Source organism: Euleptes europaea, chromosome 3, assembly GCF_029931775.1.
Source record: "Euleptes europaea isolate rEulEur1 chromosome 3, rEulEur1.hap1, whole genome shotgun sequence".
In the NCBI taxonomy this organism is placed as follows: Eukaryota; Metazoa; Chordata; class Lepidosauria; order Squamata; family Sphaerodactylidae; genus Euleptes; species Euleptes europaea.
The window spans coordinates 69,689,241-69,714,206 of NC_079314.1; the positions used below are offsets into that span (position 1 = coordinate 69,689,241).

General features: G+C 40.7%; 1 protein-coding gene across 1 annotated transcript in view; it reads right to left on the reverse strand.

Moving 5' to 3' along the window:
• PPM1H (protein phosphatase, Mg2+/Mn2+ dependent 1H) overlaps positions 1 to 24,966 on the reverse strand; it is an 88,531-nt gene that overhangs the window by 41,723 nt on the left and 21,842 nt on the right. The window contains exons 2-4 of the mRNA XM_056847637.1: positions 12,640 to 12,808; positions 8,328 to 8,672; positions 1,127 to 1,239 (exon numbers count right to left, since the gene is read on the reverse strand). Coding sequence (XP_056703615.1) covers positions 1,127 to 1,239; positions 8,328 to 8,672; positions 12,640 to 12,808 — 627 coding nt within the window. The remainder of the gene's footprint in view (positions 1 to 1,126; positions 1,240 to 8,327; positions 8,673 to 12,639; positions 12,809 to 24,966) is intronic.

Sequence of the window (24,966 nt, forward strand, 5' to 3'; positions counted from 1 at the left end):
ATTGACTGGCACTGTACTCTATGCCAATCACTGCATTTTACATTAAAACACAAAGCACAATGCACTACTGAAACATTACCAGAACACTAAATAATCATAGTACATTATGGGAGAAAGGTAACTTTGTGGGAATATTGCTGAGGTTGGTGCACTTTCCAACTGACAGGAAATCAATGCTTTGACCTTGAGATTTATACATTTAAAAATACTTACACACCCTGATGAGTATATCCGCTCTCTCTTATGGGAGAGGAATATATGCCAAATAATCAGGTAGTACTTACCCTGAAGAGTGCATTAAAAAAAACCTTTGGATAAGATTCAAATTAGATTATACATGAAACAATCAGGCTGCTGTAAGTTAGGTATCAAGGATGAGTACATGAACCAATCTTAGAATAAAACCAGCTCTGTCAGCCTTTTATCAGCCACAACCCCATTTTATTAGAAAGCATCCCACATTTCTTTTCTTTTTTGAAAGCTGTCATCTTCCTTCATTGTCAAATCTTTCCTCCCAACAGGATTTCTACCTCAAGGGTTGCCATATTTACAGCTCACCTAAACCTGGGACACAACTGCCAACTGACCTTGGTAGGAACATCTCCAGGAGCAGCATCTTTTATACCCTTTTTAGCTGGGTCAAGCAAACCTCTCTATACAGTGTTGTACTTTGAAACACAATTTGAGGTATGGTGCAGAAGTGTGTGCATGGGGGGGAGACCCTGCTGTTTGAGAAAGGGAGACCCCCTGTTGTCCTCTTGTCCTCCAGATCATGGCCACACTGAAGAGCTCTCAGCAGAGATCAATCAACACATTGTACACTGCAGAGCGTAATCATTGACTTGGATCCTGTGGAAAATATCTGCTGATTGAAGGATTTCTGGAGCACAACCATTTTACCTCCTGGTACATCTCAAAATGTTCCCTGAAATACTGTTCCTGGGGGACAAGGAACCCTCTGGAACGTCATGAAAGAAATTTGTGAGATTCATTCAAATTCTGATACAAGCATTAATCTTGATAGGGATGTTATCATTGTGATTGTTCTTAAAAACACACTTACACATGATTAGAATAGTTCTTCCTTACTAAGGTCTAAGTGGAGCAGCCCATGAACTTGGCTTACCTGCTATCCCCAGCATTTGCCACATAGAGCTTTCCTAGTAAATACACCACAATAAGGGCCGTGCAACCACCAGATATATTGTACACAGTCCTTTCTCGCTCTATCTGTAAATCCTGAGGGGAAAAGGAAAAAAAAACAAGGTTTAGAGTATATTTCCAAAAGTGCTATTCCCCCCCCCCACACACACACACACACCATAAAATTGTGTATACAACATATTGAGTTTCTCAATGCCGCTGACTGGAAAGGGGTAGAACAATTAAGTTACAGAATGTTAGCTACTTAGCAAAATAAATCTACTGAGGAAGGCAGCAAGATATTGACAGAAAATTGGGGAAAGGAGAAAAACAGACTAGCATAGAAAAAAGTTAAATCAGTTTCCTCCTTTACAAAACCAGAGAAAATCCAGGCCTGTACATGCAGCAGAAGATGGTGTTAAAATCCTGAGGTGTTCAACTTGATTATATCATTTGATCACAAGAGGAGAAATGCTATTTTCTATTCTACTAGTAAAAAATCTCTTTTAGTAAAATAAAAAGGGAAACATTCAAAAAGGTATTACATATATTTGAGCTAATCTTAGATATTAAATGGTTATTTTAAATGCTTTTGATATTTTAGCTCCTGTTGTATGTTTAAAATTAATTTTGTTGTGAATAGAGTTTGATTAAGAGCACAAGTACAAATGCATATATAAAGAAAAAGTTAATGTGATTACCGACCTTCCCCCACCCCTGGCAATTTGCAGTGGTATAACTGATTCTATCATTTCATTCTACTTCAAGTGTAAACCAGGCACAAATTTTCTGCAAATAAGATATCATAGCAGAACACTCATAAAGAGAACAACTTCACTTTTAAAAAGCAAATGTAGCCTGATAGTATTGTGTGGGTATAAATAGCCATCAAGTCACAGACAACTTATGGTTACCCCCTTATGGGGTTTTCAAGGCAAGAGACTAATAGAGGTGGTTTCCCACTGCCTTCCTCTGCATAGCAACCCTGGTAGTCCTTGGTGGTCTCCCATCCAAATACTAACCAGGGCTAATCTGCTTAGCTTCCGAGGTCTGATGAGATAAGGCTAGCCTGGGACATCCAGATCAAGGCCCTGATGGTATTAGGATGTTGTTGTTGTTATTTGCAGTCAAGTCTCAGCTGATTAATAGCAATCCCATAGGGTTTTCAAGGGAAGAGACTAACACAGGTGGTTTTTCATTGCCTGCCTCTGTGTAGTGATCCTGGTATTCCTTGGTGGTCTCCCATCCAAATACTGACCAGGGCCGACCCTGCTTAGATTCCAAAATCCGATGAGATGGGGCTAGCCTGGGCTGTTCAGGTCAGGGCTAGGATGTTATACAGCCAAGAATAAAAACACCATCCTAAGAAAGCATGAAATATTTTATGGATCTGGGAGCACCAACAATCAAAGAGCCAACTGAGAGCTATTTCATTTCTATGTTGTTGAGTTTGGAAATGCAATCTTGTCGGAAACATACCTTAAAGAGACAGTGAGTCAAACTTTATAGAATGTACACATAGTCACATGTACACATACACCACAGATACATGAATGGTTTTTTTCACGAGCAGAGAAGCGCTTTTAGCACTTTGGGCTCCAAATATTTTCAGAGCTTAGACCAGTCACTGTTACTCGCAAGTTTCAGTGACTGTTATTTGAGGGAACCAATATTGCTTGGAAGGAGCTTGCCACATCTATGCTCAAATCTTGCCTACCTTGGCATATGACAGAAAAGGATTGCCTGATGGTCCAAATACTTCACTAAACAAATGAATTGTCAGTGCCAGCAGGAGATTGTGAAACCCAATCTGGAGCAGCCATTTGTGAACCCCAACCATTTGAATCATCTCCATGCAGTGGAAAATAGCTTTTTAGGACAAAGTGCTCAAACAGATGGTGGCTGAGCAACTTCTTGGAAGAGATGGATTATCAAGACCCACTATAATCCAGTTTGGAGCCTCTTCCAGTTCAGGAATCATATAGCACCGTTAGCCTGCTTCACTAATGACTAGTTCTGATTGAAGCAACAACTGGTGCCTTTCGTCAAGATGCATAGCCTGTCATAGTTATCTATGTTAGATTACTTTTGCAGTGTGCCCTATGACGGAGCTTCTTTTCAAAACAGTTCAGAAACTTCAGCTGCAACGGGATTATACACAAGTATATGTTCTGCTCTTCAGTGCTCTAGTTTGATCTTAAAATGTATTGTTTGCTCTGTTTCATGATATAGACAGGGCTATGTTTATACTGTACACTGCTAAATAAATTGTTGCACGTTTTATCATGGATTTCTTTTTACTGAACTTTCACTGATACATTTTAACAGTCTTGTTAGCCACACTACTCATTATTAATGGAGAAACACAGTATTTAAAAATAAAATAAGGCCAGTGGTAAATGCTGTATTAATTAAGAGCATTTTAATGGGGGCAGACATGAATAAGCCAACTGGTTCACTATGACAAGAAGGGACTAAGAAGTCTGACATAATTTGATTAGGTGGGTCTCTTCTTTGCTTACTTGAAAAATTATTGTTATTAGCCACACTGATTTGGAATTTCAATACAGTTTGTGTGCATTTTATATACAATCAATATATTTAATTCCCAACATAAAAATCGGAGACTGGGGCCATGGACAAACAAAACAGATCTTTATACAAACCAGATAGAAGCCACAAATTTACAGAAAAATCTGAAATGTTAAAAATATATATTGGGGTATTAAAAGCCTCCAAAATGACAAAAGCTGTGCTTGTAGCTTTTAGAGACAAATGCCCTCCGTAGCTTTTGCTAGGCAACTGCAACAGTACTGCCAGTCTTCAAACCCTGGTTTCTTTCAGTCATACTGGACTTTCTGATCTGCTCTCTAGAGCACAGGAGAGCAGATCACAGTGAAAAGACAGAAGTACTAAGAAGGCAGGGAGAGGGGGCAGGGCCCTTTCCAAGGATCTTTTGGCATTTAAGAGTCTACTCACTGGGACCAGGCCTGGCAGCAACCACTGAGCATCTTGCAGCCATGATTTACTCATGCCCAACTGCTTGCTACTGTTCAAAGCTGCCATCCCATGATAACCATTGTGGTACAGTGGTTAGAATTTCAGATTAGGAAGTGGGAGGCCAAGGCTTTAATCCCTACTCTTTTGTGGATGTTCACTGGGTGCTTTTGGGCTAGTTACATACAATCAGCCTAAACTGACTCACAGGGTTTTGTGATTGTAAAATGGAGGAGAGGACAGGGGGGTGGGGAACAGGGTATAAATGAAGTAAATAAAAATATAGCTTAAGATGGAAAGGGTGGGTGAGTAGGAAGGAAAGAAGGAAACAAGTAACTTTGAAGATATGGGGCTGCCAAGAAGAGGAAAATATTGTGGGCAAGTGGATACAGGGAAAAGAGAGGTGGCCCCCACATGTCCTTGCAGGCTCTCCACCATGCAAATGGGCCTGGACCAGCCCAGCACATTATGCACCTTGGTTAGACGTTTCCTAGAGGGAGGCTGCCAGGAGGAGGCAAGGAGGGATGGTTGAAGGTAGGGGGCTACTTGGTGGATGGGAAGCAGAGAAAGTAGGAGGGAAATGTGAGAATGTGGACATTGCTAGGAGAAGGGAAAGAGGAAAAGGTGTGTACAGGGGGATACAGGGGGAAGTTAGTGGCCCCCTACACACCCTTGCAGGTTCCCTTCTATGGACCATAGTTTTCCAGAGGCTACAAGAGGGAAGGAAGGAGGAAAAACTGAAGATGGGAACAGATAAATGTAGGTTTTGTGGCGGGTGAGAATGAGAAAAAGAAGCAGGAAAAGGGGAGAGGCTATGAGGGCTGCCAGGAAAGGGAAAGATGAAATAGTCAGGAAGAATTAAACAAGATGCCTCTCCTGCAAGTTCTTGTGGATCCCCTGCTTGTATTGTTACGGAAGACTGAGTCATTAGCCAATTAATAATTGTAATTAGCCTCAAACACTTAAAGGTACAGAGCTGTTTAAAAACTTGCTTCTGTCTGTTAACATACTCACTTTACTTACTCCCCTTTTATACATATTTTACTCTTATTACAACTAAATTCAAATGAGACAAAGCTCTGTAGAAGTGGAAGCTAAGAGAATTAGAATCAAACACCCAGAGAAACAGGAAAGTTCAAAAGGACTTGGCAGCATTCCCTTGAACTGAGGTAAGGCATACATTTCAGTGCTAATTACGTACACTGCAAATAAGATTCTATGCAGCTCAATACAGTGGGCTCAATCCATTCCTGCTCTGAATACCCAGGATTGGTTTCTTGCTCAGCTAAAGCAAGAGCTGACCTGCCCAATGAGGCCACCTTCTGGCTCAAGTGTGAATTGCAGTATATTGCCTATCATATTCAGTAAATACCAAGGAATAAAAGCTCTTTAAGACAAATATCAATGATATAATAAACAAAAGCATATATGCATGGCTGCTAACCATTTCCCTATTCATAGTTTGTGGGAGAAAAACATAATTTGAAAAATGAATCTCCAAATGGTGGTGTATTACTTGATAGTTCAGGTCTTCAAAAATGATCCCTAAGGAAGAAAACATCACATCTATTTTCTAAGCTCTCTGAATGTTGGCCTCTTAAGAGAAACGAATGGAAAGCATCTGTATGCAAAGTTTTGCAAAACTATGCCCAAATTATCCTAATAAATAACTTTGCGTAAACAGGGAATTTGCTAAGTGTCTACACGTTTTTATAGCTGTGCATATTTAAAAAGGTAAAGGTCCCCTGTGCAAGCATTGGGTCATTCCTGACCCATGGGGTGACGTCACATCCCGATGTTTACTAGGCAGACTTTGTTTACGGGGTGGTTTGCCAGTGCCTTCCCCAGTCATCTTCCTTTTACCCCCAGCAAGCTGGGTACTCATTTTACTGACCTTGGAAGGATGGAAGGCTGAGTCAACCTCAAGCCAGCTACCTGAAACCAATTTCCGTTAGGATCAAACTCAGGTCGTGAGCAGAGTTTGGACTGCAATACTGCAGCTTACCACTCTACGCCACGGGGCATATTTACCCCACATTAAATTTGGACTGGGCCACAGAAGAGACTATTTGAGCAGCAGCCATATACTGAGTTGGATCCCAATTCCTTGTGTACTAATTGTACACAAACTTTTATACCAGTGAATATTTTATGTCTAGCTCTAAAAATCTGCCTAAATTTTTAAAAAGTATAATTATTTTTCTAAACAAATTAAGAATGTATTTTTTTCACAGACATTCAGGTACTGCATGGTTTATTTTAATCTTAGTTTTAAGGGTTTTTTTATTATTTACCCACCGTAAAGCAACCAAATGGATGAGAAGTGATTAGACACTGTAAGGGAACTGTGAAGTACTCAAAAACTCCACTTCATGAGCACTGAAGCTTTTTCCATGCACTGGCACTTATCCAGTACTAGTCATGCATAAGCAGGAAGTTAATATGAGACTGACTCCATAAGAACATGGATGGAGGTGAGCTCAAAGACACATCAGAAGATGCATCCCAGTAAAATCAAAAGAGAATGGACAGACTAGGTCAGCATTTAGGGGTGGATTTATGCACACATTTCCCAGCCAGCAAGGGGTGTGTGCATAACCCTGTTCATATGCTTACTAGCTAAGTGTGGGATAAAGTCTGCCAAGTTTCAAAGATATTCAGCCATATGGAATAGAAACTGTGTCTCAGTATTATAGTGGCCTTCCTATTCAGGAAGAAGAAGAATGGTTGATTTTTATATGCTGATTTTCTCTACCTTTTAAGGAGAATCAAATCAGCTTACAGTCTCTTTCCCTTCCTCTCCCCACAACAGACACATTGTGAGGTAATTGGGGCTGAGTTCAGAGAACTGTGACTAGTCCAAGGTCACCCAGCTGGCTTCATGTGTAGGAGTGGGGAAACAAACCCAGTTCACCAGATTAGAGTCCACCGCTCTTAACCACTACACCATGCTGGCTCTGGTGAGGTCAAGGGCTGTCAACTAATGTACATTATTGAAAAACAAACTTTAATCTCATTGGATCAATTAATGCTTTTGGCCTCAATCATTTTTAACAGCAGGGTCTCCTTGAAGTAATATCAAAGATGGCAGCATCACAAAGGATATAGCCTACAGAGCTGGGAACACCTCTAATTATTAACTCTGATAATCTTCTGTCCTAAGTAGACTGAAAGATGGTCAACAGAGGAGGAAGAAACATGTCAAGTCTGTACAGAGAGAAGCTAATTCCCACCCCACCACTAGTCTCCCCTTAACAAATTTATTTTTCATAAATACAACCCAACTTTGTTATACTGTTTTAGATTGTAATGGCCTATGGCCTTATACAATAAACTTGACTTGACTACAACCCCAACCTCTGCTTAGCACCCAGATTTCCTTCCACCTGGTAACCTACTTCAATTAGCACTCAAAAAGTGTCAATGTTTTATCATGTGATTAGTAGATGTGCTCACCAAGGCGTTTTTTAAAATTATGTTTCTTTTTCAAAAGCAACACTTCCTTCGTAATCCTAGTTCACACATATCCTTAAAAGGATTGGTTTACTAAGAAATCAAGGTTTGTATCAGTGCATACATAACGCAAAATCACAAATACCAGGAAGGGAAGAAAGGTGAAAATAGCTCTGGATAAGACACTAAGGAGAGAGACACATTCATAGGCTTGGCTATTAATTTGTGGGCTATAGACTGGGCCGGAGAAGAGAATAGAACACTTAAACCGCACTGATTTTTTCCCGAATCAAATACTTCAGCTCAAATATTTGTTGCTATTCAAACATAAAATTAACATGGGATACTTCTTACATTCTGTTTATTAAATAAGTCAAAATAAACGTGCTAAGCCAGATCACATTGTATGGAGGACATGAGATAATTTTTCAGAATCTTTTCCAATTCTATTTTTTTCCCCAGAAAACCCACATCACTGATGTTCTCCATAGCCATGTGAAAAGAAAAAGCCAAACTAGTGTTTTGTGCTCCCCTCTTGTCTATGATACTAGATGTAGACAGACATCTTGTGTGGCCAAAAAATATCCTCCTGTCTCATTGTTAATATGCAATCCACTAAGTAGTTCCTGCTAACTTCAAAGTACATCTGAGCAGCTAAGATTTCTTTCTTTTAAGAGAGAGAATATACTTTCTATGCGCAGCAAGTTGCATTGGTGTCAGTAGAATATACTTACCATTTCCCTGAATGCTGTTTCGATGGCTCCTATAATGAGGCACTCATGGGAGATCTTCTTCTCTGTAAAGAAACGAGTTGGTGGGGTGCCAGGCGAGCCTGGAGCTCCAACACTCCCACGCAAGGAGGCGGCTCTGGTTAGAGTTCGGCTGTTAGCAGTCATGTTTTCTGGATCCTCCCCCAAGCAGGTTGGGGGAGGAATGGCAGAATTTTTCAGGATGTCCACAATTTCCTGGAGCTGCTCCGCAATGTGGTGCTGAAGGACCCTCGATGCTACGACAGCTGCTCCAGATCCTGCGTGCCCATCAAATAATGACCAGTAGTAGAAAGAGAGGCCGTCTGATTCCTGATTAAGGAAGTATTTATATATATAAAAAATAAATGACACATTTCCAAAAAAGGACAGGTATAAGATTCTCAACCTAGAATCCCCTCATAAATGTTCTAGGAGGGAGAGACTGTGATCTAATCAGTGAGTAACTGTGAGTAGGTACAAGACCATTTTTATATTCTGTATTAATTTACTCAGAATAGCTAGCAGCTCCATCCTCACTATTACACTACCAATAACGGAAGACTGTTAAGGAGGAAGAAAGCTCACTTTTCAATCAGACTAACAACCATAATGGGAGAAGCAGAGGCCACTCCACAAATGAAGCCATGCAGGAAAGCCAGAAGCCTGACATTACGGGGCCGGAAAATTCTATACATCCAAAATCCAAGCAATCTGTCCAATCTATTTGTCATTTGCCACAGAGAACCCACCTGCTGAGGAGGAAATCTGTTCAAATTCCAGACAGTTCAGCCAGAAAAAAAAGCAGTTACCAGGGTTTTTTTTCCTCTTTAAAGGGTTAGTTGTTTCTGTTCACTGTGGTATTTTTGCTCTGATATAACATGCACTGAATACTTCTCTGTTCAGGCTTCAGTTGCCTCAGAAAAATCTAAAATATATCTAGGGGCATGCCCTTGCCCCTTCCGTTAAAATCCACTGCATATTAACAAAGTCATGAAGCTTCAAATGTTTTAATTTTATAGTGAACTAAGAGCAACGTATCTGTGTATGCCAGGAAGCTAAAGTAAACTTTCTCCATAGACTCTCAAGAGCTTGTTGGTGTCTCAGGTGCTACTGGGCTCCTAGCTCTTCTACTGCAGACCAACATGGCTACCCTTCTGAAAATTTCTCCATGGGAGGTTTGTAGAAAAGAAAAATAGCTGGCACTTGACAATAATAACTCCCACTACTGAAAAACCCCAACCACTCTTTCTGAACCTATTACTGTTCATTCTGAAGTTCCATAGTACTAGGGGCACAGGACTGGGGGCCCAAGAGCATGTTGCACTAGGGCTCTACAATTTTAAAGGTATTTTGTTTGTTGTGCCATGGATTTTTAACCACCAGCTAGTGGTGTTTTTTGTTTTGGCATGGTGCCAGACTGATTCCATATTGCATTAATGTCCAAGATTTTAAAGGAGGCCTGGTTCAGTTTGGCCTAGCATAGTACCAGATGAAGGACCTGCAAGCCCACAAGACTGGGCTTCGATGGCCAGGTTTTTGTAGGGGAGGGTGGCACTATCGCACAGGATCAGAGCTCTGTGAGCAAGCTTTTGTATAGCAGTACTTGTTTAATTTCTGTTTCAATGCACTTTCCCAAGACCAGCATCAAGCTGAAAGAGTGCAAAGTGCATGGAACATTAAAAAAACCCAAAAAGCATAATATCTGAGGTCGTACAAATGTTCACAGTATATATGGCACAGAACTTAAGCTGGTGCTTAATATATAGCTCCCAGGCTTTTTGAAACACATCAAAAACACATCAAGTGACTTAAAACTACTGGTTTAAGATGAAGGCTTTCTAAAAAAGATGAAGATTTAAATTATATATATATACATATATACATATATACATACATATACATACATATACATACATATACATACATACATACATATATATATATATATATATATATATATATATATATATATATATATATATATATATATATATATATATATATATATATAAGTAATCCCCATTAGCTGAAAAGGCTTACCCCTGATGAAGCTTAAAGGGCCAATGTACCTGAGAGTCACAAATTTAGTTATTTGGTATTCCTTGGTGTAGCTCACCTCTGAAATGGAGAAAACGAACCATTTTCGTTTGGGACAATCTACAAACCTACCACTACATCCAACCTATACATGCATAGATCTGCTTGTAAGAAAGAGTTAATACACGTACATTTGATGAATGAAGTCGGAGACTAGTGCTTGGATAAATGTGGGGGTTGTATCACAAGTTCAGTTATACGCTTGTTGACTATAACATGAGAATTACTCAAAGCACATACAAGTAACAATAAAGTACACACTATAAACACTGATTGTATGTGCACTGACTAACTTGTAAACAGGGCTAATATCTACCAGCATTTCTGTCAGTTTCATACATCAAGTAAATTCTTGACTGTGACAGATCGTTTCATAATTGTATTTATTTTATATTTATAAATTTACATGCTGCTCCCCCCCTCAGCCACTTTCAACATTGTACTAATTTCTAAAACATGAACTACAAAGGTGTCATTTACATATGTATTATTTAATGACTACACATAATTTATTAAAGCAAACACTTTAAAAACCCTTCGCCAAAACAAAATTCAGAATACCAAAAACCTCATAGGACAAGTAGGTTTTCACCAAATTTCTAATAAGCTAATTTGTCTTAAATCCCACAATTTTCTGGGGGTTTTTTTGTCCTTTGGTGTGGATTGCTTTTTTAAAAATATGAATAGCACATATTATTACTTAATTAGTAATTATGTAATAAGTAATATAGCTCCCTATGAAACTCTGTTTAAACTGCTTTTCCTTTGAAGCGCTCTCAGAGTGCCTTTCAAAGATTTCAGAGCATTGACCACACTATGAAATCCCCCATGACTGACTCCAATGCTTGTCTTTTAACCCCTTTCCCGTAATAACTTCTCGCCGAAGCACACATCCACAACCATCTGTACTTATTAGTGTGGCACAAAGAAAGGTCCTGATCATCATGTCTATTGGAGACAATAATAGTTTTATGAGGTGAGGGGGAAGGAGGAACTTACTAGGATTGCCTTGATGCTATGAACCAATAGGCACTGCTAATACAAGGAAAGGGTTACTCCATGTTTTCTGTAAACGATTTTGATATTTTACCTTGCTTCATAGTTTCAGCTAGGTGTTTTTTTTTAGACAAGTATTGATTCTAGAGTAAGAGTGCCCTCTAGTAGCAGATATTCTCTATCAATATTTTCCATATTTTGGTTTTTTAAAAATCTGTTTGGCTATATGAATGCTCAATAAATTGAGGCATACAGTTCAGGTGTGCTTCAGCTGCATATTGAACCAATGCCCAGGTTTCAGACAAAGCCCTCACAAAGCAAAAATATCCGAAGTACAGTAACATTTCTCTTTGCTTTAAAGCCTCTGGCTTCTTAAAAAAAAACTGTCACAGAGAAATAGTCAAGTGGCTTAAGATCAACACTAACAAAGCGGCTTCTGAGAGCCAATGTGGTATAGCAGTTGGACCAATATCTGGGAGGCCCAGTTTCAAATCCCCACCCTGCTATGGAAATGCGAGTGACCCTGGGGCATTCCCACACTCTTAGCTGAACCTAACTTCTTGTGAGGATAAAATGCAGGAGAACAGTATTACGTAAGCCGATATAAGTCCCCACTGGGGAGAAATGAAGTTAATTAATTAGCTGTGATGCCTCTTTGACCAAACACCTCTATGCCTCCTTCACCAGGAGCAAAAAGCTGCAGTTTCAAATGCTGCTACTCAACCAAAACTACAGTGACCTATAAAGGTATGTTGAAACGCAGACTTTTGCTTGTGGCAAATTAGCCAAAACAAGCTGGCCATCTCAATCACACAGGAGATGCAAAGAATGCAGAAGCCCCTGAAGCCTGCTATTTCCACAGGAAATAAATCATTTTTGTACCCACGTTTTTAACAGTTGTTTTTAAGAACAGCAAATGCAATCTTATTTTTGTACATGTCACCAGTTCAGTTACTTTTTGGTGCGCAGACAAATATAATGAGTAAACTGGGTAATCCCAGATATAGTCAGCTGCAATACACCAACACTGGAAGGCCACCTCCTCAAACTGCGGAAATCATTGCCCACAACTTCAGGGCTGCCACAAATACTTATGCTTTGACAGTGAACCCTTCAGTCAGGATTGACTGCCTGTACCTAACAAGCATGCTATGACCAAACCAGCCCTCTGTAGAGATGATTAAGAAAGGATGAGGTTACTTACTGAATTCTCTTTTAGTTGCAACCCTTCCCCGTTTGGCAACGATGACCGCCGCTTGGTGGATACATTTTTGTTTGGCGTAGAATTTGTTACTCCTGTTTTCTTCTTTACAGAAACCACTTCACAACTGGCCTGGTCTTCGTTGTGTGTACTTTTTCCTGCATTGATCACCCTTAAAAAAAAAATTAAATAACATATTTTGTTTGGAATTCCTGGTCAGAGTGTTTGACACACTCTTCATTCCCATTTCTCTAAGGGTTCCATGAAGATCAGCACTGGAAAACTGTGAAAGGACAGGAAGCTTGCTGCAAGAATCTGGAGAACCTTAGACAGAAGAGAAGGAAGACAATACTCTCATAGCCCCCAGTGGAAAAGAAAAGAATGCCATTACCATGGTTCTAAAAAAGAACGTTTAACTTTTGTATATAGTTCTATTTGTTTAGCTAACATCACTGTATATATTTATTCACTGTATTTGACGACTACACATAGAATATAGCACTCTTTGCATGTATGATTTATGTGTTTTGTTGTCTTATGCTGCTGTGTCTATAAGTTTGAAATTACTATGCTGTTAGTTCAACAGCCTGTCTAGCTACAATGGCCAGATGACCCACGAACTGCACACTATGGTGGTACCCAATCCCTGCTGTTATGGTAGCCAGACATAAATTCTTCCTGAAAAAGGAGGCTGGCCTTTGGCAATTCCAGCTAACAGATACAATTGGTCTTAGAAGATTGTAGAAATGGTTCAGTTCTTATTGTAACAGATACCAAGTGACCTATCCTCCACCTAATCAAGTTAATAACAAGGATTCCTGCCAGACAAACATTAATTCTAAATGGAACAGCTCAAAGAGTCATATTTGCACTACACAGTTACCTACTGTTATTGAAACGATGCCTGTATTCTACAGTGGTACTTGCCCCACATACTTTTATTGAACATGTCAATCTTCTCTTAATTTCAATCTGTATTGTGCTGTACGTACCTCCACCTACCTTACTCGTCAACCTCCGTACTTTTTTTGCCACCTTACTCAATATCAGAAAGGCTTATATTCAAAATGCATATGGAGCGTTACCAACTCCTGTCAGCCTATTTCACCCGTATTATGCGACACAATGAGATCACAGAGTTTAATCAGTAAGGGCTGCCAAGAATCCACATTGGCATGGTGCAGTCTCCAACTAAGAAATTTCCTGTGTCTAATAAGTGCCAAATTTTTCCTCCACTTTCCTCTTCACCAAATTATGACAGGCTACCTGCCAGTATCGGCGGAAAGCAACGGAACAACCCATCACAAAATCTGAAATTGCTGGGTTAATTTTTTAAAACACTCACACACATGCAGACAGTTTCAGTGCAGAAAATTTATTTCCTCATAACTGCTGTGACCTAGACTTGTATTAGGGGTTGTCTTGTTGTGCAGCAAATCCCCTGCCCGATTGCAAAGATGCTTCCATTTTGTTCGTGATCCTCCTCACCCACCCTGCTGGCTGGACCAGCTTCCCTGTCTGTTTTGCATCAGGCAAGTAAATAGGCCTCTGTCCATCAGGGAAACAAAAGACAGAGAACCAGCAAAACTGCACTCAATTCCACCGCACTAACTGGTGTAGAATAGGTATCGCGAGGAATAACTGAGAAGCCTCACATTGCCCAGTACCTGGTATCCAGACCATTCATTAATCAAGAATCTCCAGTAATTAATAACTGTGCTCTTAGTCACTAGCAGAAACCTTCACCAACTGTACTTTTACCAATGCACAAGGTCCCTGCCCACTTATATTTGTAAACTGTCACTTATCTAATGGCCTGTCAAACTTCATCTCACTGCTCAGTCTGAACTGGCCTGAACACACACGCATTCACCCAACCTGGAACACCCCCTCCCCAAATTCTGAATCTGGACCTTGCCTTTCTCTCCTTTGTTTAGTCAATTTACATATTTATGACCTTTCTATGGTTTCCAAGCCTGGAAAATAATCCTTCATTTTTGGGCTCTGCTCTTTACATGGCTAGCTACAGCTCTCCTGCTTTCTCTCCCTCTCTCTGGTTTGGTCTCTTGCCTCCCTTCTTCAGTAGAATAGCCTGCCTAACCACACAACACAGTTTGGATGCCGTCTGCAGTCAGTCACAGCTCTCCTAAGCACTATACAAACACCAGTTGGGACAGCCATATCTCAGACGACAGGATGTATGCAAGGGCTTCCATCTCTCTGCCCATATTATACATACATACGGGGGGGGGGAGCTTGTGATGGGAACTGTACAGAAAGGTTACTTTGCACAAATAAAGGAGCAATTCAGGAAAACAAACACTGTGACACCATATTGCTAACATTGCTGTGCTCAAAACCCTTACAGTCATTCCATCGCAAGACACAAAACCAGAACTGAACCCTCCAACTGGGGATGCGCAGACAATGCATTGCACACAGGTAGTGGATTGCCTCAAACTCTAATTACTGCAAATATCCGTCCCCCCAACACATACTTGTTGTGTATTGGCTCAACACTTTTTTCTTCAATAGATGGTAGCCCTCTCACTTACCACGATGGCAGGGAAACACAACCGTAGTATGATTTCCAGCCTTTGGTACTCCTGGCCAAACACTCATGACCCCTTCTGCCTTGCAGGACATGAGTTCAATGGCAAAACCCAAACAGAAACTGAAGGCAAGTGTCTTACAATTCCTTACAAGGTATGGGTAAGTACTGGCTCAGTTACTATACTATGTTCTCTTCGTGCAATGAGGGAACCACAAAAGTAGACAGACAACTGCAATGACCAAACATGCACAACTTGCAAATGGAATGCCATTCCCTAAGCATGCACAGTGGCCCATAAATCTACAAACCTTTTGCTATCAGTACCTGCCTGGTCCTTCAAAAATGAGGCAACGATATATGTCTAGAGGGCTGGGTTCAGCCTGGTGGATCACAGCTGTACAGGCTTGCTTTAGACTACATTGCCTTGACACATTAATGCGTCTGCAGTGATGAAATAAGCCATCAGCCAGCTTCTTAGAAAATACTTGATTGAAGCACACCAAGGAAGAAATATGCTGTCCACTCAACTGTGGCACCCAATTGAACCAGAAAGGAATGAAATTCCCATTTGAAGCCAATCTCAACCACCAGCAATTTTAACACTGAGAATTCTATTGTGCTTGCTAAAAACTTCCAACATTATAAAACTTTCAGCAACCAAAACTTTAATCAGTACTTTCTAGCTGTATCTGAAGAAGTGAACTGTGGCTCACGAAAGCTCATACCCTGCCAGAAAATATTTTTGTTAGTCTTTAAAGTGCTACTGGACTCTTGCTCTTTTCTACTACTGCAGACAGACTAACACGGCTACCCACTGTGAATTTTCTGTCACCAAGTCACAGGTGACTTATGGCAAATCCATGGGGTTCTCAAGGCAAGAGATGAACAGAGGTGGTTTGCTATTGCCTGTCTCTGCATCACAACCCTGGACTTCCTTAGAGGTCTCCCATCCAAATACTGACCAGGGCCGACCTTGCTTAGCTGCTGAGATCTGATGAGATAGGGCTACCCTGGGCTATCCAGGTCAAGGTATATGCAACTGTATCAATATGTAATTAACATGGAATTCTGAAAAGTGGTTGCAGGAGGAGAGAGGCAGCCACAGCACAGCTTCCCAACCTATGGATCCTGTCCCAAAAGTGGGCCCGAGGCCTCTGCAGTTTTGGTGATTTATGATTTTTTTCCAAGTAGATCCCTGTACCAATATGGACTTGTGGGTCACCATACTACTGTGCTAGAACACCTGGCTGGCCACCGTAAAAAAAAAAAAAGGTACCAGATTAGATGGAGCACTGGTCTGATCCAGCAGACCTCTTCTTACATTCTTTTTAAATAGCAGAATATTTTAACATCTTAAAAGTCAGCAACGTCAAAACCAGAACCACAGAAGTAATAAACATGGGTAATAAGCAAGCCTCAACCTGGCGCCTGACCTGAAAAGATGAAAAGCAAGGAAGTCATTCTAAAGAAACCCAGGAAAGACCCTATATCTCCGGTCTTGCACAAAAACACAGATTTGCATCTAGTCCAACACTTGCACAGGCACAATGCCATCAGTGCACAGGATGTGATTTCCCCCCAGGAACAGGACTGGGGAGCATTTCTCCCCTGTCAAGGGAGGAGAGAAGAAGGAAAGTCACACTCTGCGGGCAAAAATCCTGGTGCCTGTAGAAATGTTAGCCTGGGTCCAACCCACAGTCTTCCACCCAAACTATTCTCACCCTCCCCTCTGAAACTGGTGCCTGAATTTTATGCCATAATTAATCCCCCCAACAACTAACGTAACGTGGCAAATTGCAGGCCTGAGACTCCCACAGCTCAGGGAAAACAGGATAAATGGCTTATATGTTTCAAGCTTCTAAATTTCTCCTTCATGTTTAACATGTATGGAAAGTTAAACTCTAAAGTTTGGCAGTTATGGCGATAATCCCTTTTGATACAGCTGTCAGCTTAATTACCACACAGCAGCACGTATTTCCACAGATAAGGATTCATTGCTTATTCATGCTACTCAGTTACTATAGCATCTGAAACCATGACATCAGCCCCTCTTACAGAAAATGGCTTCAACAAAAGCAGAAAGCAAAACTTTATCAGCATGTGGGGCTGCCTCCTACATATGCATATTTATTTATTTAAAATATGTATATTCTGCCTTTCCACCCAAATAGGGTTCCTTCTTTGGAGCATTGCCATAATGGTGGAAAGGGAGCAAGAAAAAAAAAAGTAAGAATAGAATTAGATTTTTTAAAGCCGTTACAGGGTAATTTTTACTATTTGAGCATGCAGAACAGGTATATGCCATAGGGAAAAAAGAACACTTGAAATCATACATATTCAAGTGGGGATCCATGAGACTTGCAGGGGGCAATCTAGGGAGAGAGCTTTAGAGAGGTGAGTTTGGGGGCGGCAATCTGTGGAAGCACCAGCATCACACCAGGTGGGATGCTTTAGCACTTGCCCAAAAACTCTATGGTTTCCATAGAGTTTTGGGGAAGAGTGCTAGAGAGTCCCCCCCCCCAGTGCAATGCTGGCACTTCTGCGTCAACCCAGAAGTGATGTAATCACACAGAAGACGCAGATCTCTTCCCCCCTTCCACCAGCCTGCTTCTGCCCGACGACCAGCTGAGTGTCAGCATGCAGCAACAGTTATCGGCAGGCAATTGCCCACCATTAGCAAGCAGCTGGGAACTCTAGGGGGATCCCATCCTTACTCACCCTCGCTTGATTGGGCTAGCCACTCCCAAGCCAGCCAGCCTACTCAGGTGAAACATCACATGTGGGGTGGGCGGTGGTTCCAATCCACAACTCTGCTGCCTCAGTGGCAGAAGGGCACAAGTAATGATGAGCCTTGGTCTGATCCAGCAGGGCCTTTCTTATGTTCTTATGTTCTAAAGGTTTCTGCTCCTCCTGCTTACTTCCAACAGCAGCACATATTCCAAATAGACAGGCCGGTTCATTTCACTTTGTTGTTGTTCTAGATCATCTACCACCATACATGCAACCAATTGTCATTAAAGCATCTCTGCTATGCATCTGCTGAATATATACAAAATTAATCCAAGAGCTGGAGCCAAGGATATTTTGTTAATGCCACTGCAGACTCCTCACACTTCCCTGTTTCCCATACAGGCATCTCTCTTTCTGTGCCTTTAATCACTACATTTACTAATAAATATATTCTACATTGTGACAAAACGACCTGTTACCATGCTTATTACATGGGTATATAGATCCTAAGCGACAATGGCTCCAATTTGCCACTAGTCTCTCCGCATGTTCTAGTATAACATTAATACAATAAAATATTCAGAAGGCATTTGCTCTGAAAGGAAGTGTTGGCTTCCAATTTACATTTTCAAACCACCACTGCATGATAATTACACCCCTCAGACATTTATGGTTCATGCAGCCTTAGCTTACATCAGGCTATTTATATTGTTCACACACCAATTTAGATGGAATGTAAAAAGAAAAGAAAAAGAAGAGCATCAAAACACTTAATCAATCCATAAATAACTTTAAACTGGCTTACATCCCAATCATGCAGATGGGTTGGCATAAAGACGATCTCATGCTAACACAGCTACAGAGCAATGCAAACGGCAGAAGCCATCTTGCTATAGGTGATGCTTCAATCCCATTATAAAAGGTTATGTGTCAGGTATACATGAATGCCAGCGGATTTATGACAGCTGAAACACCTTTATATCACATAAATCATGGGTGTCCAACATGTGGTCCACGATCCAAACTCACCCCTTCTCCCGAGATTTTTAGGAAAAAAATATATTTGAGTCTTTAAAGTTAAATTCTGCTATTATAAAATGAAACTGGAACATTATGAAGAAGTAGAAGTACAAAAAAAGAAGTAGAAAAGAGCAAGAGTCCAGTAGCACCTTAAAGACTAACAAAATATCTGGCAGGGTATGAGCTTTCGTGAGCTACAGCTCACTTCTTCAGATACTTCAGATTCTTCAGTTGATTGAGATCTGAAGAAGTGAGTGGTGGCTCACGAAAGCTCATACCCTGCCAGAAATTTTGTTAGTCTTTACGGAGCTACTGGACTCTTGCTCTTTTCCACTGCTATCGACAGACTAAAAGAAAATAGGGTATGAACAAATCATGAACAAATCTTCCAATGCACTCAAGTCACACCTGAGTCACGTCAAATATTCATACACCAAGCAGGGACCCTTTTGACTCTGACATTCAGGGGCAATGTTGCCACATCAGAGTTGTTACTGAGTAGCTTAGGACAGACAGCCAATGCGGAGCCCTGCAGATCACATGGCCCATGGTTGAAAAAACCTGGACACCCCAACATAAGCAATTCATTTGATCATATCCCATCTTTATGCTGTGATGCTCCATTTTAGTAATATAGAAAATGTGCATGCCATCTCTCCAGACCTGCTTGAGGCAGTTCGTAACAATAAAACAAAACCAAGCATACAATAAAACAAATAATTAAAAACAGAACAAACAATCCAATTCAAAAATAAAAACACCTACAAAAATCAACACTAAACTCAAGCCAAAGCATAAAAGTACATAAAATGGAACAGCCTCAAATGAGATTAATAAAACAGTCCTTAGGCTAGGAGAAGCTCATGAAAAAGCTACAACAACAAAAAAAGACAGAATCCCTTAGTTCAAAGCCAGAGTGAAGTGAAGTGAAGTGGTGTGTGTGAGTGAGTGAGTGAGTGAGTGAGTGAGTGAGAGAGAGAGAGAGAGAGTGTCCTGTCTGTGGTCATTACCTACCTTACTTCTACAGGCGGGGCACAGAGAGCGGGGCTAGAGAAAAAAGCATTAACTGGCAAGCTAGGCAATATGGAGGGGGAGTACTTCCAAGTACTCTAGTCCCAAGCCATTTAAAACATTGAAGGTAAGAGCCAACACTCTGAACAGTCCAAGAAACAAACTGGTAGCTAATGTAGATCTTTCAACAAAGAAGTGATACAATCTCTGTATCTAGCCTCTGACAGTAACCTGACAGCTGCATTCTGCAACAACTTTCCAAGCAGTTTTCAAGAGCAGCCCGCATAGATTAAAGTAATCTAACATGGATGTGATCAGACCATGAATCACCTTTTGAGGAGTGGGTACAGCTGGCGTATCAGCCAAAGCTGACAAAATGCAATATATGTTACTGAGGAGATGGGAGCTTCCAACAGTAGACTCTTCCAAACTACATCCTGCACCTCAGGGCAAGTACAGCTCCCTCCGTGACAGGCTGACTCCTGAGTGGCTTTGTCATTGACCAACAGCCCCTCAGTCTTGTCAGGATGAGATTCAGTTCACTGGTCCTCGTCCAACCCACCCAGGCAACTGTTAAAGACTTCCACAGATGCACCTGACTGTGCTGTTAAAGAGAGAATTTGGCAAGGATGACTAATTGCAGTACAGGAATAATCTATCCTTCCTGTGAGCATTATGCCGTAGGTCAGCCAAGAGTTTAAGAAGAACAATGTGCATTAAAATGCTGCCCTAGCACAGCACAGCGCTTCATGTTGACATACTCTTTGCATATTAGCCCACAGACCCAGGTCAAAGTGGCTGACACACCACTCTGCAAAGACAGAATTCAGTCCCATGTAATTAATACAGACCTATTTCATTAACAGCCATTTTATACATGCTTATATAATCAATCACTAGGGCTGAACATTTCAATACTTGCTGGTACTTGATAAAGGTTATCAACCAGGTGAGTTTTCCAAAAAGCATAATAGTACAAATTTAGCATCTATATTAGGCAGTACTCAAAATATAATTGTGGCATATGCAATAATAGCATGCACACTTTGATTCAAAATGACACAGCTGCAGTTCCAATTTGATAACCACATCTGATCGTTCAAGTTTTAAGCAAGTGCTAAACCAATTTTCACTTGACATGAAAGTGGGCATCCTATCGTTCATTATCAAGGCTGAAAAATGTGTGCAATGTTGAGATAAAACCCCTCCCTGAAAACAGATCATCTTGTAGATTTCCAACAATGTGTAGATTATAGATCAACAATCCTTCACTGACCAGATAGGTTTTTTTTCCTCTTATTTTATTCTACGGTGTAGCTGAACAGAATATTCACTTTGATCTAGCAATTATGCATAGTAAAAAGCTCAATGCATGAGAAGTTAGCCATTCTAGACAAGCAAGTCTATACTCAATTGTAGAATATACATAAAAGAACACAACATGAAAAAAATTATCATCCATACAAACCAAAAGACATCATAGACAGAGAAAGAGTTCCACTAAACTGTGCTGTGCACAGCTTTGCATTCTTTTCCTGCTGCTATGAGTGAAGAATTACACCCTGTTAAGCCCACTGAAGTCAATGGGTTTAGAAGGGTGTAACTCTGTTTAGGATTGCATTCTTAGTCACATTGGTAACAGCAACATTCATTCCCCGTAGGGTGAATACAAGCTTCATAAAAAGAGCAGCATATTCAAACATGAATCAAAAATCTGGAGTTCTTAGCTAAAAACAAGCAGGTTTAGAATTACTAGTTAAGCTCTACAGGATGGTACTTCTAAATGAGCAGATGTAGCAGTACCTCCCTTATTCTCACATTCACCCACTCCAAAGTTATAACTCTAAACATGCTTCCTCCTATTTACATCAATTAGACTTTACTTCCTTCCTGAACATTTTTAAATAGGAACCTGAGTGCACATGCTGAGTGCACATGCAATAAGGTACAACTGGCAAGAAATCAAGACACTTTAAAATATTGTCAAATCTTTGATTTGCTTATTTATCTTCTTCGCCTTAACGCCCCAGTGCTTGACTAAGTATTAATGTAACTTACATAGGATATGGTCAATAAAGCCAGAGATATCTAGATAAGGTGATTAAGCAAACTCTACAAATTAAAGCTGAATTCCACTATGATAAATAAATGATCTGCAGCCCTAAAACTCACAACATCTCTCAGTGGTGTAAAAGTATCCCTCATTTGAAGGGATGGCTAATTTAAGATGGCATCAAACCTCACTCTCTTATTAGCTCCCCTCCCTGCTCGTGTATTTATGTTTTATTCAGTTGTTTTAAATATTTTATATATAATTGTATTTTAAATGGTTTTACTGTTTGACTGTAAGATGGGTGGAAAGGCAGCACAGAAATGTTTTAAGTAAATAAGTGGAGAGGGCATGCGAAGCAGGGTGAAATGTTTCAGCTAGGGTTGCCAACCTCCAGGCGGTGGCTGGACATCTCCAAGAATTACAACTGATCTCCACCCTACAGAGATCAGTTACCCTGGCGGAAACAGCAGCTTTAGAGACTGGCCTCCGTGGCATTATACCCTGATGAGATCCCTTCCCAAACCCAGTCTTCCTGAGGCTCTATCCCTAAAATCTCCAGGAATCTCCCAACCCAGAGCTAGCAATCCTAGTTTCAGCAGACTTGGCAGTATGTTTTCATCTCTGAGTTATTTATATTTTGTTAATGAGTTGTGTCCTTGCAACTGGCTGTTATTAGCTTCCTTGAGTCTAAAGTGGGATATAAATATATTAAAGAAACAAACCTAGAGACAACTGATAGATTTAATAGTCATAAGAAGTCACAACAATGAGGTTCTTTGTACTTTTCCCCCTTATTTTGCCATCACCTTGAAGGCTAGAAATTTAAACCTTTGTTGTTGCTTCTAAGCAGGCTTTAAAACAAAGACTAGCAGGCTGTGCAAATATACCTGGGAAATGCATAAAGTCCATGTAAAACAAAGATAATTTTATATTGCACATTACATCCAATCTCTATTTACATTTCTTTGGGAGTTTCACTGCATTCAATGAGACTTACGGTATTTACAAGTATGCATAAAAACAGAGGCTAAAGGGGAAATCCAGGAGGCACAGAGGCAAGAGAGGCAAAAGCATCCTAAGCACATCAGCTAGGTTACCGGCCTGGTAGCACTCTCTGCCTCCACATCTTTTGGGTCAGCCAAAAGAGGACCGGACAGGGATAAGGGAGCCTTCCCCCATCAGCTGACTTGCAAACCTGATTTTTTAAATAGAGGTCATCACATTCAGGGTCATCAGTTTATACTATCTTTTTTTTTTTTTTTTTTTTTAAGGAGAGTTGCCTTACATTTAGGCTTAGTAAAAACCACCTTTTAGACATCTGAATTTTTGCATGCAAGGAAAGTGAATCTGAAATTTAGCTCTAGTCATATTCACTTCTTCCAGCAGACAATTTTCATAATTCCATATAATTTATTAATTTTTACTGCTCTCCCCTAAATGCTTTGAAGTTCTGTTTCTATTTCCTTAGTGAATTGCCAATAGCAGGATTTTGCTTTATGAGGAAAGGCTTTGGCATCAATAGCCAAGGGATACAAAAATGGGATGAGCAACAACCGAACCATGAAAAATAAATTTGCTGTGGGGGAAAAAATCCATGTCAGAACAGAGAGCTTGCACTTCGTGTTGTGATTGTACTTCTTAATCCACTGCCCCACTGTGTGATCTTCTCCAGGACAATTTTGCATATCAAATAAATGGAATCCTGATTGTGTTTTGTAAAAAAAAAAAAAAAATCCTGCATGCACAGAACATGCTATGTACATCACCCAGAAAGGAAAAGCACCTCCCTCCGATTCTGGAGGCACCAAGAGCCAGCAGGTCTGCCCCTGCCAAATGCAGAGAGGGCTCCGTGCCTGGCAGCAAAGACAGAAACCCAGCAGCCATTAGCTCTGCTCCCCTAGCAGGCACAGCACAAACCAAATGTTAATCCTTCTTCAGGAACCATAGCTGTCAGTCAGCAACAGCTTTAGATTAGAAAGGTGCAAGCAGAATTTTGAAAGGAAAAGCAAAAGCCACCTGGCTTTATACACACTAGTAATAGCAACCTTCGAAAAGGAAAGCGTGAATGCAAAATTACTTTGAGAAACATCTAAAAAATTAAGGCATAACTAAATAATAAAATGCAGACAAATCCGGCCTAACGACTCTTCATGTGCAAACATGACTTGCAGAGTCCACCCGCTATTGCTAGCAACAGGGAACTATTCTGCACAGATAGCGTTGCCAACCTCCAGGTGGTGGTGGAAGATCTCCCACTATTACAACTGATCTCCAGATCAGTTCACTTGAAGAAAATAGCTGCTTTGGAAGGTGGATTCTATGGAATTATATGCCATTGAAGCCCCCTGCCCTAAACACCACCCTTCTCAGGCTCCACCCAAAAATCTCCAGGTAATTCCCAACCCAGAGCATGGATCAGGTGATTCCATATTTGAAGAAAATGGAAACAAATAGAGGGGAAAATATAGCTAGCTAAGCAGATTATTTAATAGCAGCAGCATTGATTGATTTTTCTTTCTTTCTTTCTTTTAAAGGGAGAACACAGACGCTGTCACCCAGCCTAGCTTGCTCCAGCCTTTTCGTTTTTCTTGAACAACTCATATCCATCCACTACTACATTCCAGTTACAGGAATCGTCCCATCAAGTCTCTGCAATGCCTACTAAATCATATCCCTCTGACTTCATTAGAAGCTCAAGCTCCTCCTTCTTATTGCCCAAGCTTTGGGTATCGGTACATAGACACCTGAAGCCCCGCACCTTCGGCTCCTTTAGACTGGGCCCACCCAGGTGGGCCTCTGCTGTTTGATCTCCTTCATTTAAATCCCTACGTTGGTTGTCTCCTTCCCCTTGTGGTATTAGTTTAAATCCCTCCTGATGAATCTCTCCAGGTTTCTTCCAAAAACACTCTTCCCCGACCTTGAAAGGTGACAGCCTACTAGCAAGCGATGGGATTCATCTAGA